The sequence below is a fragment of the Neolamprologus multifasciatus genome, chromosome 5 (genome assembly GCF_963576455.1).
Source record: "Neolamprologus multifasciatus chromosome 5, fNeoMul1.2, whole genome shotgun sequence".
NCBI classification, from domain to species: Eukaryota; Metazoa; Chordata; class Actinopteri; order Cichliformes; family Cichlidae; genus Neolamprologus; species Neolamprologus multifasciatus.
In genome coordinates, this window is record NC_140443.1 from 36,946,516 (window position 1) to 36,960,330 (window position 13,815).

General features: G+C 42.6%; 1 protein-coding gene across 1 annotated transcript in view; it reads right to left on the reverse strand.

Annotated features, from left to right (window-relative positions):
• cntn2 (contactin 2) overlaps nucleotides 1-13,815 on the reverse strand; it is a 66,231-nt gene that overhangs the window by 38,214 nt on the left and 14,202 nt on the right. The window contains 8 exon segments of the mRNA XM_085161403.1: nucleotides 127-263; nucleotides 374-555; nucleotides 1,037-1,139; nucleotides 1,527-1,739; nucleotides 2,052-2,147; nucleotides 2,334-2,506; nucleotides 7,066-7,207; nucleotides 10,460-10,534. Coding sequence (XP_085017529.1) covers nucleotides 127-263; nucleotides 374-555; nucleotides 1,037-1,139; nucleotides 1,527-1,739; nucleotides 2,052-2,147; nucleotides 2,334-2,506; nucleotides 7,066-7,207; nucleotides 10,460-10,526 — 1,113 coding nt within the window. The 5' untranslated portion in view covers nucleotides 10,527-10,534.

Genomic DNA, 13,815 nt, shown 5'->3' on the forward strand with positions numbered 1-13,815 from the left:
GGAGTGCCCACAGTATCATCACGATGGGCTGAGAGGTTGTCCTCAAAGATATCTCTCTGCTGTACCCACATGGTCATGCCAAATGCCTCCTTCAGAAGTTTTATGGTCAGGTGTGTGTTGTGTTACCTGTGTACTAAGTGGCTGTCCATTGCGTAGCCAGCGTACAGAGGGTCGAGGTTTTCCAGCAGCCACACAACTCCACTGAAGATCTGAGCTAATCTCCACCTCTGAGTCGGTCATCACCTGTAACCACTCAGGTTGAGCTGGACGAGAAGAAAGTCAAACCAAACACACACGAGCTATAAAATGAACACGAGTGCATTAAAAATAAAAGGACACATGCTTTGCTGCACAATGAAGAACCTTTAGTCACCTTGGACATTAATGCGTCCCTGGTACGTGTCCCTTCCTTCTGAGTTGTAGGCTTCACACTCGTAAATGCCCTCATCGTCAAAGGAGAGTTCAGGAAGGGTCAGGGTGGGACCCTCCACAGTGGGGCCTGCCTTGGATGGCATTAGACCATCCACCTTCCTCCACCGCACTTTTGGAACCGGACTTTAAGATGAGAAGCAAAGCGAGAGTTGAGAGATGGAAGTAAGAGGTCAATAAAATGCAGTGCAGAGATCAGAGAGTGATCATTGGGTTTGGACATGGTAAATGGACTGGTTCTTATATAGCGCTTTTCTACTCATCTGAGCACTCAAAGCGCTTTACACAACTTGTGCATTCACCCATTCAGACCCATTCGCACAAGCACATCTTTCTAAGTGCTTTCTAGATAACATTCACACACATTCATACTCCGATGGATGCATCGGAGAGCAATTTGGGGTTAGTATCTTGCCCAAGGATATTTGGCATGCAGACTAGGGGAAGCCAGGAATCGAACCACCAACCTTCCGATCAGTAGATGACCTGCTCTACCACCTGAGCTACAGCCACCCCAGTATGTATTACTACAGCTGATCAGCTGATCAGCATCACTCTATGATATAAGTAAAGAAGCATCACAGCAATTCCTGTGATGGACACTTACTTTCCATAAGCAAAGCACTCTAACTGGGTGGTGTGTCCAGCCAGGGCATAGGTATCTGCTAGGAAGCGCACTTTAATGGTTGGAGCTGACTTCCTGGGATTGGCTGGAATGAAAAAGCAAATCTTCTTAGATTATCACTTAATTCTGTGCCATAACCTTTATTTAGTGTTGTAAAATTCCCAGTTCTTTCAGTGTAAATGAGACCCTTAGTGGAAGGCTTGGGCCAGTACTCCACGGGCTGACCAGCAGGGTGACTAATGAGAAGGAGAAAGTCAGCAGCTGTCTCTGAGTCGACTTTGCTTCAGCCTTTAGTAAACTGATAACAGGCTAATGCCACAACTTACAAGTGGGCGTTGCACTGGGCTGTCAGTGAACAACAACACCCTGTTATCCTCTGTTTGTAGAATAACTTATGCTCAACTACAGACAGCGGAGCAACTATACGTGAGGATGCTAAGAGACGAGTGATGCAGCTGTAGGTGTTTCATACCATCAGGGACTACCGTGAGCTGGTTGGCCTTGCTGAATGTGCTCTTTGTGCTGACTTCCATGTTGATCGTTGTAAAGCAGAAGTAGTTTGCTGTGTCATTAGGGTCAGCTTTGGCCAGGTACAGATTCCCAGTGACCTGTGACACAAACCAGCGGCCATCATCCTTCCTGATGAAGTTGGGAAACTCGTTGAGAAACCAGCGGTAAGACAGCGCTAGAGAAGAAGAGAATCAACGTCAACCACTTTAGTCATTTCATTCTGTCAGCGCTCAGATTTCACTATAAAAAGTCACAATCATAACAGTCACAATGTATCAGTTTCATCTTTACTGTCATATTCTGCCTGACCTGTTAATCCCCTTTTGGCACTAGTGGGGAAGTGGCTAGCTGCAGCACGACTCTTTTTTCTTAGTCAAGGAAAATGATGCAAAAGAAAAAACTAATGCTCCAGCCACACACAGGACTGTTCTGTGGCTCTCTAAGAATATATATAATCATTTTCTAGAGCAATGAAGCAGAGAGGTACCTGGGTAATGTGGAGGAGGTTGGCAGGCCAAGAACGTTCCTTGACCTTCATTTATTGTTTGAGGACTTCTGCCATCTGGAGGGAAGTCATGGAGGTCTGAAGAACAAGCAGACAAATAAGTAATAAATGCTGAAAAAAACCAGAGAAAAGTCCTAAAACCAGCGAGCTCTGATCCAGAAGCAGAGAAAGAATGTACACTGGTGTTTTTGTCTGGTGCCTTTTCTGCCATGTTTTTAAAAGCAGGCAAACAAGTAAAAGGACTGAAAGGTCTTTATTACTTACAACCAAACTTGAGGTTGGCTGCTCTGCTAATGATGGTGCCACAGCGGTTGATAGCTAGACACTGGTAGGAGCCTGTATCCCGGATGGGGTCGGGGCTGCTTATCACCAGGGTACCAGCCACCAGGGAGTATCGGTCCAAATTCAGAGGAACCGCAGTCCCATTCACAAGCCACCTGCATGATGAATGGCAGGGAGATAATCATTTGATTCAGGCTTTTTTTTTTATCCTGCAGTACAAAAAATTAAAAGTTTAATGGTAGTTTCATTTTAATGGAGTGAAAAAGAAACATTTTGGATGTCACTGAGTTAAAGAACTTCCAGCTCTCACAGATTAGCTGTGTGCCCTGGAGCACAGTCACAGATATGGCAGGTTTAGCTAACAACTGAGGTTGTTAAACCTGAGATGGTGCAACTCTGGTTTCCTGTTGCAGAAAAAAAGTTCACTTCAACTCTGAGTCAGTCACTGGGTCTGTGATACTAACATAGTCACGGCCAGCTTTTCTCAAACAAACCCTAAGTTTCTCTCTAACTGCTCCCATCCTGCTGACGGACTCTCGATCCTCACTCATAAAGGAGTGGAGTCCAGAAGGACTTGACCTTAGCAGCTAAAGAAGGGCAGGAGACTGACGCTGTCCAGTGTAGTGAGTGATTTATTCACCATTTTGTGACCAAACAATATTTACAAAAATTAATAAGAAACTCAACTCCATAGTTAACTCATGTCAAATAAACATAACTGAACTTAACTCAATGGGAATGAAGGTGAAAATGTAAACAGCTACACTGACCTGGTTCCTTTCTGCTTAAATGGTCCACTGAACCAAACAGTCTCACTCTATTCCATTAGATAGGTAAGACAAACATTTCTGGACTCAGACATATTACAACAAATCAATTTCTCTATAAACACAGTCTAAAATCAGTTTTATTAAATTACAAAGGTTCTCCTCCTTCGTCACCTGGTCTCTTCCTGTGACCTCAGATTAACCAGGAAGCTATAAATACAGTAAAACTACATTTCCTCCTTTTGTTCCTGGAACACTGGTTGGTAAGGTGAGTTCAAACTAAACCAATTAACAGTTGAAATGAAAAAAAAAAAACATGTTAACTTAACAAACCTGTCAGAATCGAAGATTTTACATGATATAATCTGTAAAAGTGGAAAACAGAACCAAACTCATAGCAAATGTTTGCTAGTGATGGCCAAATGAAGTTTTCTGAAGTACTGAAGCACGTATTCATTACTCGAAGCTTTTCAACACAGTCCTCTCTGGTGACATCTGGTGGCCAAAGATATGAAGAGCAGCTTGGATCCACAAAATAAAACCAACTGCTTCATTATGACTGCGTACGCTACAGAGTGTAGTTCTGTCTGACACTGGGCCACCGCTGTGTTGCTTTGAACATGTTTTTGTTTGTTTATTTATTTAATAAATTATTGTGATCAATAAAGTTCCCTTGTTCAAACATGCACCATGATGTGGTCTTTCTTTACTTCTGACTTCTTGATGTTGGTAAATACAATAAGTGAAAAATACATTATGGAGTATGCTTCTGCTGTGAGGTCCTGCCTCCATGCACTTATGCAGTTAATCACTGGACAGCTGGACAGGTATGTTTATAAATAATATTATATTAGGCCAATTTTCTTATACATATTTTTGACCTCGGGTAGATTGATTGTGAACTGGAAAGAGATCATGCATATGTACTTGCAAATTAAAAACATGATCCATTTAAGGAAACCCTTTTTCATTTTTATTTAAAGAGAATTTGTTCCTTCGTGCGATGAGATAATTTCTCCTTTGAAGAAAATCCTCTCACACAGAACAGAGGAGGCTGGAGTCCACAGAAACTGTAGAGATGCAGGTGTATGGTCTTCCTGGGTCCCACAGACTATCAGCCAGAAAACATTTTAAGATTATTTTTTAAATAAAATATATTTTATTACATTACATAAAAAGAGTCAAATGGATGTGTTTCTAAAGTTATTTAATGATATTTATATTATGAAAAGCAGATTTTTGACATGTTAAGTTTATAAACACGCACTAAACAAAAGCAAACAATAAGAACACAAAGCTGGAAAACCAAAACTGTCCAAAACCAACTCAAAATACTCCCACACAACAGAACCTCCTCTCTTCCTCGCTGGCTCCAAATCTCTCAATACAATAATCAGTGGTTCGCTGTCTCTCACCATCAAAACTCCACAAATTCGCTTCCCTATAAACCACTGAATCAGTTACGTTCTAAATGAAGCTTCGGACGCCACTGATCACGTGACTCTGGCCAAACGAATCACGTCTCCACACAGTTCTTCTTTTCGACACACGCAGCGTCAGCTTCAAGCGGGCCACCACTAATGTTTGCCTAATACAGAATACATATGAGATATGGCTAAATCACAACAAGAATGTTAACTACGAATATAGACAAGTGGTGTTCTCACCCACTTGGTCACAGGCAGCTTTACATCAGTGGGCTATTTTGCGATTTTCCAGTCGTTCAGTTATCAATATAAAAGGACAGAAACACAAAAATGTGTCTAACGACTGGATCTTGGAGAAAATGTAAATATTAGAGTCAAAATGAGGACTTAACACTTGAAAACATATTAAAAGTATTAAAACTAATAACTGAAGTTCAGAGTCTGAGTCTGGCCTCAGCCAATCCACCCAAAGATATCATAGGTTCTGTAAGAGATACTGTGTCCAAGTCTATTTGCACGGTAGCGAGGAAAAAGAGACGGAGATTCACTAAAACGAGGTACGGGAAAAGTGATATAAACGAAAGAGTTAGCACTTGCTGCTTATGAAAATTTTTTTTATTGCATGTGTACTGGTAAGACGAGTAACTAGTTCCTTTTACATTGTTAGGTCGGGGAAGGTCGGGAATTAGACAACGCCATTTCATCGTTCCTGCTCCATCTCGTGCTCCTGCCCAATCGTTTTTCAGATAGGTGAGCATTTTAATTGTTTATTGTTTATCTGCACTTTTCATGAGTTCATTGTAAGCAAAATGTTCTAGTTTATTAGGAAATTGTTTACAATGTTTTGTGAAAAACTTTATTTTACTTATTGAAAAAAAAGCATTTGAAACTGTTGCACAGATTGTGTGTTTATTTTCAATTTGTAACATGGGTAACGTTACAGATAGTACATCTTAAGTGATAGCAAGTTGTGATCTGTGATTATATGGGAACTTAATGTCCTATGACACTGTCGTTGACAGGTCAGATTTTTCCCTTTTTGTCCTTCCTATCGATGCATTGCAACAGATCCTGTAATCGATGGCGAGCCAATCCCGTTGACGGACCAATTGACTTTGTTCTGTGCTGCACAGCAGAGTGTGGTAGGCCAGCTGCAACAAAAAAAACCATACCACGCCACTTTGAACTTACTGTTCCCCTTCTTCACACACATCTCCCTGGACTTACGGACGGTTTATTTTAAGGACTTTTCACAGACTTTATACATCCCTACGAACAGGAAGAGAAATGGGTGTGGGCGGTTGGATCTATTTTTCCAACTCAATGGTTGTTGCAATTTGTTAACAAAGTCTGTGAAGTTGCAGATGAACGTTGCTATTTGGATTTTGGTAATTTAAATTGTGGTTTATCTTGAACTTGAACTCTGATTATACACTTAGAAGGGTGCACCCAGATAAGGTTTTTTTTAAGTGATTACTGTGATTGTACCACAGGGTCACTGAAGAAAAATACTGGTACTAAAAAGGGATACTTTCATTTGAAAAGTTTTTGTATGTTTGTTATTAATTTTCATTCTTTTATTTTCTGAATGAGTAAAAATACACAAGCCAGCGGTTTTCAAAACTCACAGCTGCCTGAGTCTCATTCAGTTTGCCTCTCCTGTACATAGCCGAACGTACTGGTCATCAAATGTGGGTGAAGTACAGTTCAGTCCAAACTGAAGGCCTATAAAAAGGTGTCTCATTACCAATGCACACAATAAACAGCTTGTGATGGGTAAAACCAATGAGCTCTCACAAGGTCTTTGCAACCTAATTGTTGCAAAACATACTGATGGCAGTGGTTAGCCCACAAGAGGAAAGAACATAATTTTGACATAAACTGGCCATGACCAGGTGCTCCCTGCAAAAAGAAGAGTGAAAGAATTTTTACAAGGGTTGTCCCAGAGCCAAAGACAACCTGTGGAGAGCTACAGGAATCAGAAGGTACAACTGTTTCAAAGAAAACAATAAGTAATGCACTTAAGTGCCATATGCACACTCACCACTCCAGACAACATTGCTGAAAGAAAAAGCATGTTAAAGTGTGTTTAAAGTTTGCTGAACAACATTTAGACAAGCCTGTGAAATGTTGGTTGACTAGAGTCTGGTTAGATGAGACCAGTTTTTGAATGCAATAATATGAACCATGTTTGGAGGTCACAAGGCACTGCATGGACATCTGTGGCTTGATTTCTTTACACGTGTGGACTGGATGTGTTGTTACTGATATCTGATGAGAATTTCATATCAAAAGCACTTTTAGAAATATATTTACTTAGAAAATTGGTGACGTGTTCAGTACTTATTTTCCCCACTGTACAAATTCACCAGGGGATCAAAAGATTATTCGCCCCATTGTAAACCAAATTAAGACAGAAATTTAATATAGGAATCAAAGTAAGTACCCTAAAACACACTTTGAAGACCAACTCATTTTATAAAATGTGGGCTCCACAGGGAATGAGTGTGTAAGACTCACCTATAAGCAGCAGCTGGATTTGCTCTGGCCTGACAGCTCAGGGTCACTTTGCCTTCAGTCAGGCCTTCAGGGTAAATTAAACTGCTCGGCTGTTCTTCAAACACTGGCCCGCTGTCATGACCTGCCACACACACATCTCCACCTGGAACCAAAATAACAATGATAACATTTTTTATATATATATATATATATATATATATATATATGTGTATATATATGTGTGTGTGTGTGTGTGTATGTATGTATGTGGTGGGGCGTGGTCTGCGGTGCTGTGCGGACGCACCTGCACGGCATCCGCAATCACGCCCGCCGTGTTAAAACACGGGGACTCAAGGGTTGGTGTGGGGTTGTGGTGGTGTAATGCAAATATCAAATAAAGACGGCTCAAAACATGGATCTGTGGTCCCGTCGTGCCTTAATTTCACCACAACCCCACACCAACCCTTGAGTCCCCGTGTTTTAACATGGCGGGCGTGATTGCGGATGCCGTGCAGGTGCGTCCGCACGGCACCGCAGACCACGCCCCACCACAATATATATATCACGTGATCAGTGAGATGCTAGGCTACAAGTTGAACAGCCACAAGGGGCAGTACCCTCCATGGAGAAGGAGGCTAGAGGCTAAGATCAAGGTAGCACGGGGGGAGGTTAGCCAACTATCGGAGTTGCAGAAAGGCACGATGAGGAAGGTGCCTAAGAAGTACAGGAAGCTGTCCATACCTGAGGCCTTGGAAACTGCCAACCAACGACTCACAGCCTTGGCCAGCCGCTTGATTAGGTACACCAGAGAGATAGAAGAAAGGAGAATAAACCACCTGTTCTCCACGGAACCAGCCAAGGTGTACTCTCAGTGACAGGGGAACAATAATAAGAGAACAGCACCACCAAGGCTGGAGATGGAACAATACTGGAAGAGCATATGGGAGATGGACGCAACCCATAACGGCAATGCTCAGTGGCTAGTGGATCTGAGGGCAGACCACAGCGACCTCCCCGAACAGGGTCCAGTAACCATCACAGTGGCAGATATCCAAGAAAGGGTCTCCAGTATGAAGAGTTGGACAGCACCAGGGCCCGACATGGTTCACGCCTACTGGCTAAAGAAGCTGACTGCACTCCACGAGCGTCTGGCAGCACAAATGAACCAGCTGCTAGTTAACGAGGGACACCCGGAATGGCTAACCGAAGGCCAGACAGTCCTGATCCTCAAGGACCCCCAGAAGGGACCGGTCCCCTCCAACTACCGACCAATAACCTGCCTCAGCACCACGTGGAAGCTCCTGTCAGGCATCATATCGGCTAAGATGAACAGGCACATGGGTCAATACATGAGGGGGCACAGAAAGGGATGGGCAAGAATACCAGAGGCGCAAAACACCAGCTACTGGCAGACCAAGCAGTCAGCCGAGACTGCAAGACCAGACTGACCAACCTGTGCACTGCCTGGATTGATTACAAGAAGGCCAATGACTCAATGACCCACACCTGGATACTGGAATGCCTAGAACTATATAAGATCAACAGGACCCTGAGAGCCTTCATCAGGAACTCATTGGGGATGTGGCGGACAACACTAGAGGCCAACTCCAAGCCCATAGCACAAGTCACCATCAAGTGCGGGATCTACCAAGGAGATGCTCTGTCCCCACTGCTGTTCTGCATAGGCCTGAACCCCCTCAGTGAGATCATTAACAAGACTGGCTACGGATACCGACTACGGAACGGAGCAGTTGTCAGCCACCTCCTGTACATGGATGACATCAAGCTGTATGCCAAGAGTGAACGAGACATCGATTCACTGATCCACACCACCAGGATATACAGCAATGACATCGGAATGTCGTTCGGGCTGGAGAAGTGTAGTCGGATGGTAACAAAGAGAGGGAAGGTAGTCAGAACTGAGGGGATTGAACTACCAGAAGGCAACATTGCAGACATAGAGGACAGTTACAAGTACCTGGAGATCCCGCAGGTGAATGGGAACCATGAAGAGGCCGCTAGGAAAGCAGCAACCACCAAGTACCTGCAGAGGGTCAGGCAAGTCCTGAGGAGTCAGCGGAACAGTAAGAACAAGATCCGGGCCATCAACACGTACGCCCTGCCCGTGATCAGGTACCCTGCTGGGGTAATAGGCTGGCCAAAGGAGGAGATAGAAGCCACTGACATGAAGACAAGAAAGCTCCTTACCATGCATGGAGGGTTTCACCCCAAGTCCAGCACCCTGAGGCTGTACGCTAAGCGGAAGGAAGGGGGCCAGGGACTGGTGAGTGTCAGCACCACAGTCCAGGATGAGACAACGAACATCCAAGAATACATCACGAAGATGGCCCCAACTGACAGCATGCTCAGTGTATACCTCAGGCAGCAGAAACCAAGAAAGAGGAGGGAGACAAGGAACCATCATGGAAGGACAGGCCTCTGCACGGTATGTACCACCGGCAGATAGAGGAGGTGGCTGATATCCAGAAATCCTACCAGTGGCTGGACAAAGCTGGACTGAAAGATAGCACAGAGGCACTAATCATGGCAGCACAAGAACAAGCTCTGAGTACAAGATCCATAGAGGCTGGGGTCTATCACACCAGGCAAGACCCCAGGTGCAGGCTGTGTAAAGATGCCCCAGAGACAATCCAGCACATAACAGCAGGGTGCAAGATGCTAGCAGGCAAGGCATACATGGAACACCATAACCAAGTGGCTGGCATAGTGTACAGGAACATCTGTGCCGAGTATAACCTGGAAGTCCCGAGGTCAAAATGGGAAATGCCCCCAAGGGTGGTGGAGAATGACCGAGCTAAGATCCTGTGGGACTTCCAGATACAGACGGACAAAATGGTGGTGGCTAACCAACCGGACATAGTGGTGGTAGACAAACATGAGGAGACGGCCGTAGTGATCGATGTAGCGGTTCCCAATGACAGCAACATCAGGAAGAAGGAACACGAGAAGCTGGAGAAATACCAAGGGCTCAGAGAAGAGCTCGAGAGGATGTGGAGGGTGAAGGTAACAGTGGTCCCCGTGGCAATCGGAGCACTCGGTACGGTGACTCCCAAGCTAGGCGAGTGGCTCCAGCAGATCCCGGGAACAACATCGGAGATCTCTGTCCAGAAGAGCACAGTCCTGGGAACAGCTAAGATACTGCGCAGGACACTCAAGCTCCCAGGCCTCTGGTAGAGGACCCGAGCTTGAAGGATTGACCGCCCACAGGGGCGAGTGGGGAATTTTTTATTTTTTTTTATATTTATTTCTGTGCTCACAAATGATAAAATCTCTAATAAAAGATTCTATTTTTGTGTGTTTATTTAATTAGGAAATAGTAAGTAGAACCCCCCAAAAGACGTTTCTGTTACCGAGACTAGATAAAATATTTATAATCTTGAAAAGTGGAACTTACCAACAGCAGTCATCAGGGCCACTGAGCTGAGGGTCAGGAGACAGACCAAGAGCCACATTTGGACCATAAACAGATCTGAAGCAGAAGGAAAACCATTCAGACAGGACATGTAGGTATGCAATTCATGCTAAAAAGATAACAAGACTGCTTTAATGAAAGCACCAACAGGAAATTCCATCCAGAGACAGAAAACCATTCAGGTCTCTTTACGGTCACAAATTAACCTCACAAGTTCACCTTTGGACTGTCAAAGGATGTCTTAATATCTTGAGGAGATACGATGCAGGCACACAGAGAAATTGAAAACTCTACAGATAAAAGACATAAAATAATACCTGTGGTTGCCAATTCTACCTGTTAGCCTACCAGTAGATGCACCAATGGCATCCATTTCAAAATCCTAGGTGACAAGGTAAAACTTGAAGTCTGATCTTAAGGATCAAACATAGATCAGATGAAACTAGACCGTACACTCCATTCATATAAGCCAAGCACACTGAAAGACCAACATTGTTTTCATGGCCGTGCATGGCCGTGGATGGGGACCTGTAGTGTTGGATTATTTTTCAGAGCTGGGTTTGAACCCTTAGTTCCAGTGAAGGGAACTCTTAACGCTTCAGCATACTAATACATTTTGTACAATGTTATGGTCCCAAGTTTGTGGGAACAGTTTGGGGATAGCGCTTTCTTCTTCCAACATGACTGCGCATCATTGCACAAAGCAAGGTCCATAAAGACACAGATGTGCGAGTTTGGTGTTAAAGAACCCTGACCTGACCACAACCTGATAGTGAAACTATCCTTGTCCAACATTAGTTTCTAACCACACAAACGCAGTTGTGAAAAAAATCAGAAATTCCCATAAATATACTCCAAACATTGTGTAACGCCTTTCTAGAAGGTTTGAAGATGTTATAGCTGCAAAGGGTGGGCCAACATCACATTAAAGCCTATGGAATGGAAATGGGACATTACTTGAGTTGATATTGTATGGTCTTAACCTCACAATACAAAGCAGCTTGACACAACTGTTGTTGTGGGCTGGTGATATATAAACACAACTGAATTGAATACACGTGTGAAGGCAGATGAGAAAATGCTGCTTCTTCTAACCAGGTAGTAGGGCTGCTCGATTATGGCAAAAATGATACGATTATTTTCACTGAAATTGAGATCTCGATTATTTGAGATATTTATTTAACAATAACAATGTTGAATAATGACTTTAAAGATTGTCAAAAAATAATATAAATAGTGTGCAAATACTGATAACAGTGCAAATGTTTGCAATATAAGAAATAAATGAAAAATGTAAACATCTATGTTTAGTGAACTTTGCAGTGTTGCTCTGTGGTGCAGCTACGACACTGTAGCAAAGTTTACACACTGTGTCTACTTGATCCACGTCTGACTCCATCAACCCATAATGTTTCCACACCACTGAAGTTTTTTTACCTCTTTTCAACCAACAGCAGTCACTCTCCTCTGCAAATAACTTCTGCTTAGCTTTCCGAGCTTCCCTCGGGTCCGTGAGTCGTTTGGTACCGGTCCGTGAGAGTTGAGGCTCATGTGTGAAATGTATAGTTTTCAGGGTTTTTATCGGTTTTCAGCGTTATTTTGTTATCGTTTTTTTTTTCCAACAATATCTTTATTATTTTTTTACATTTTAATGACTTGCAAACAGTCCAACATTCTAAATACTACATGAACATACACTCCTCTCAGACAGCAAAAAGAAAACAAAAAAGTCGTCAGATTTATCACTCCGTTAAAGGCCTAAATTTGTCATTATCCCAAATCAAATGTCATTGCCCTCAGTCCTCGTCCTCCTCAGATAATACAAATCCTTCTACAAAATTCACAAATGGTCTCCACACCTTCTCAAAAACATCCAATTTCCTTTTCAGTATACATGTTATCCGCTCCAATGGCAAAGCCACCATCATTTGTTTTATCCACTGTGTGATACTCGGTTCCCTTGTTTTTTTTCCATTTTAGTGCAATTAATCTTTTTGCTTGTAACAAACCCATATCAATAAACATTCTGTCACTTTTTGTGTACCTCATGTTTTCTGGGTACAGTCCAGAATGAGGAAGCCAGGATCCAAAACAACCTCCTTGGATAATATTTGTTTCATAGTTTGTGTTACTGCAACCCAAAAGGAGCCAATCTTCCTGCAATCCCAAATACAATGCCAAAAGTTACCTTTATCTTCATTACATTTATTACAAGTGTCTGGAATATTAGAGTTGTACTTATTTAATTTTTCCGGAGTTTGTTATCATTTTTATCGTTTACTGGTTTTCCTGGGTCTTTTCACGTGTGTTATGAATAAATTTTCTTTTTTTCGGTACCGGTACTAGTTTTATTTTGTTGTATTTATCCGCGACACCTTAAAGGCCGGTCCATGAAAATATTGTCGGGCATAAACCGGTCAGTTGTGCAAAAAAGGTTGGAGACCGCTGCTCTTAATTGTTGTGACACGTGTTCGAAATGCAGAGAGGTGCGCTCGATTTGCCACACGGAGCAGCGCGAGAGTAAAGCACGAGGGAGGGGCTAATAATCGGCTCAGTCATTTTTAATGATCGTTGAAAGCCCAGATCGTAATCGTGATTAAAATTTGATTAATTGAGCAGCCCTATCAGGTAGCGTTGTTTAACTTGGTTTGGCAAAGAACAGAAACTTCAGTCTCCCAGGTAACAGCCCTGTGTTTGATCCCTTCATCCAACACTAAGACAACATTCACTTCAATAAGGAGAACTCATTAGGAGCACTTGACTGATAGTCACTTGATACATTTTTGGTTGATATTTGCCTAATCTTCAGTTTTCTGGGTCAGGGAAGGAGATTCTTGTTCAAGTTATTACAGTACATGATCGAACTGTTAAGGACTTTGGATTAAAGTTGCCCTTTTGAAAAAATATGTGGGGATTCTTTTGCAGCTTTAACTGTGTTTTGTCCTCAGATCATGTCTTATGCATGTGTACCCCAAAAAGAAATAGTAAAAACTTACTCATGAGAGTGGCCACTTTCTCATTACTTTCATATATTGTTTTAGTATCCAAAACATACAAGTTTGATTTATATAATTTTTCAAGGGATCTTATATGTGTTTTCACTCTTGTATGCTTTTCATACAAGTTTCACACCAGACAGATACAAACTTTATAAGATTTATATATATCTTTTCCATATGGGATGGGTTTGTCCTGAGGTTGACCTTCACAAGAGCCCACACTATGAAATTACTGTCTACGTCTCTGCTCTGTGTGTATCCCTTTGCTTTGGGAATGGCACATCACAACCAGAACAAAAAGGTAATTTTTTATTAATTTCTTTTGATATGTTAGACTTA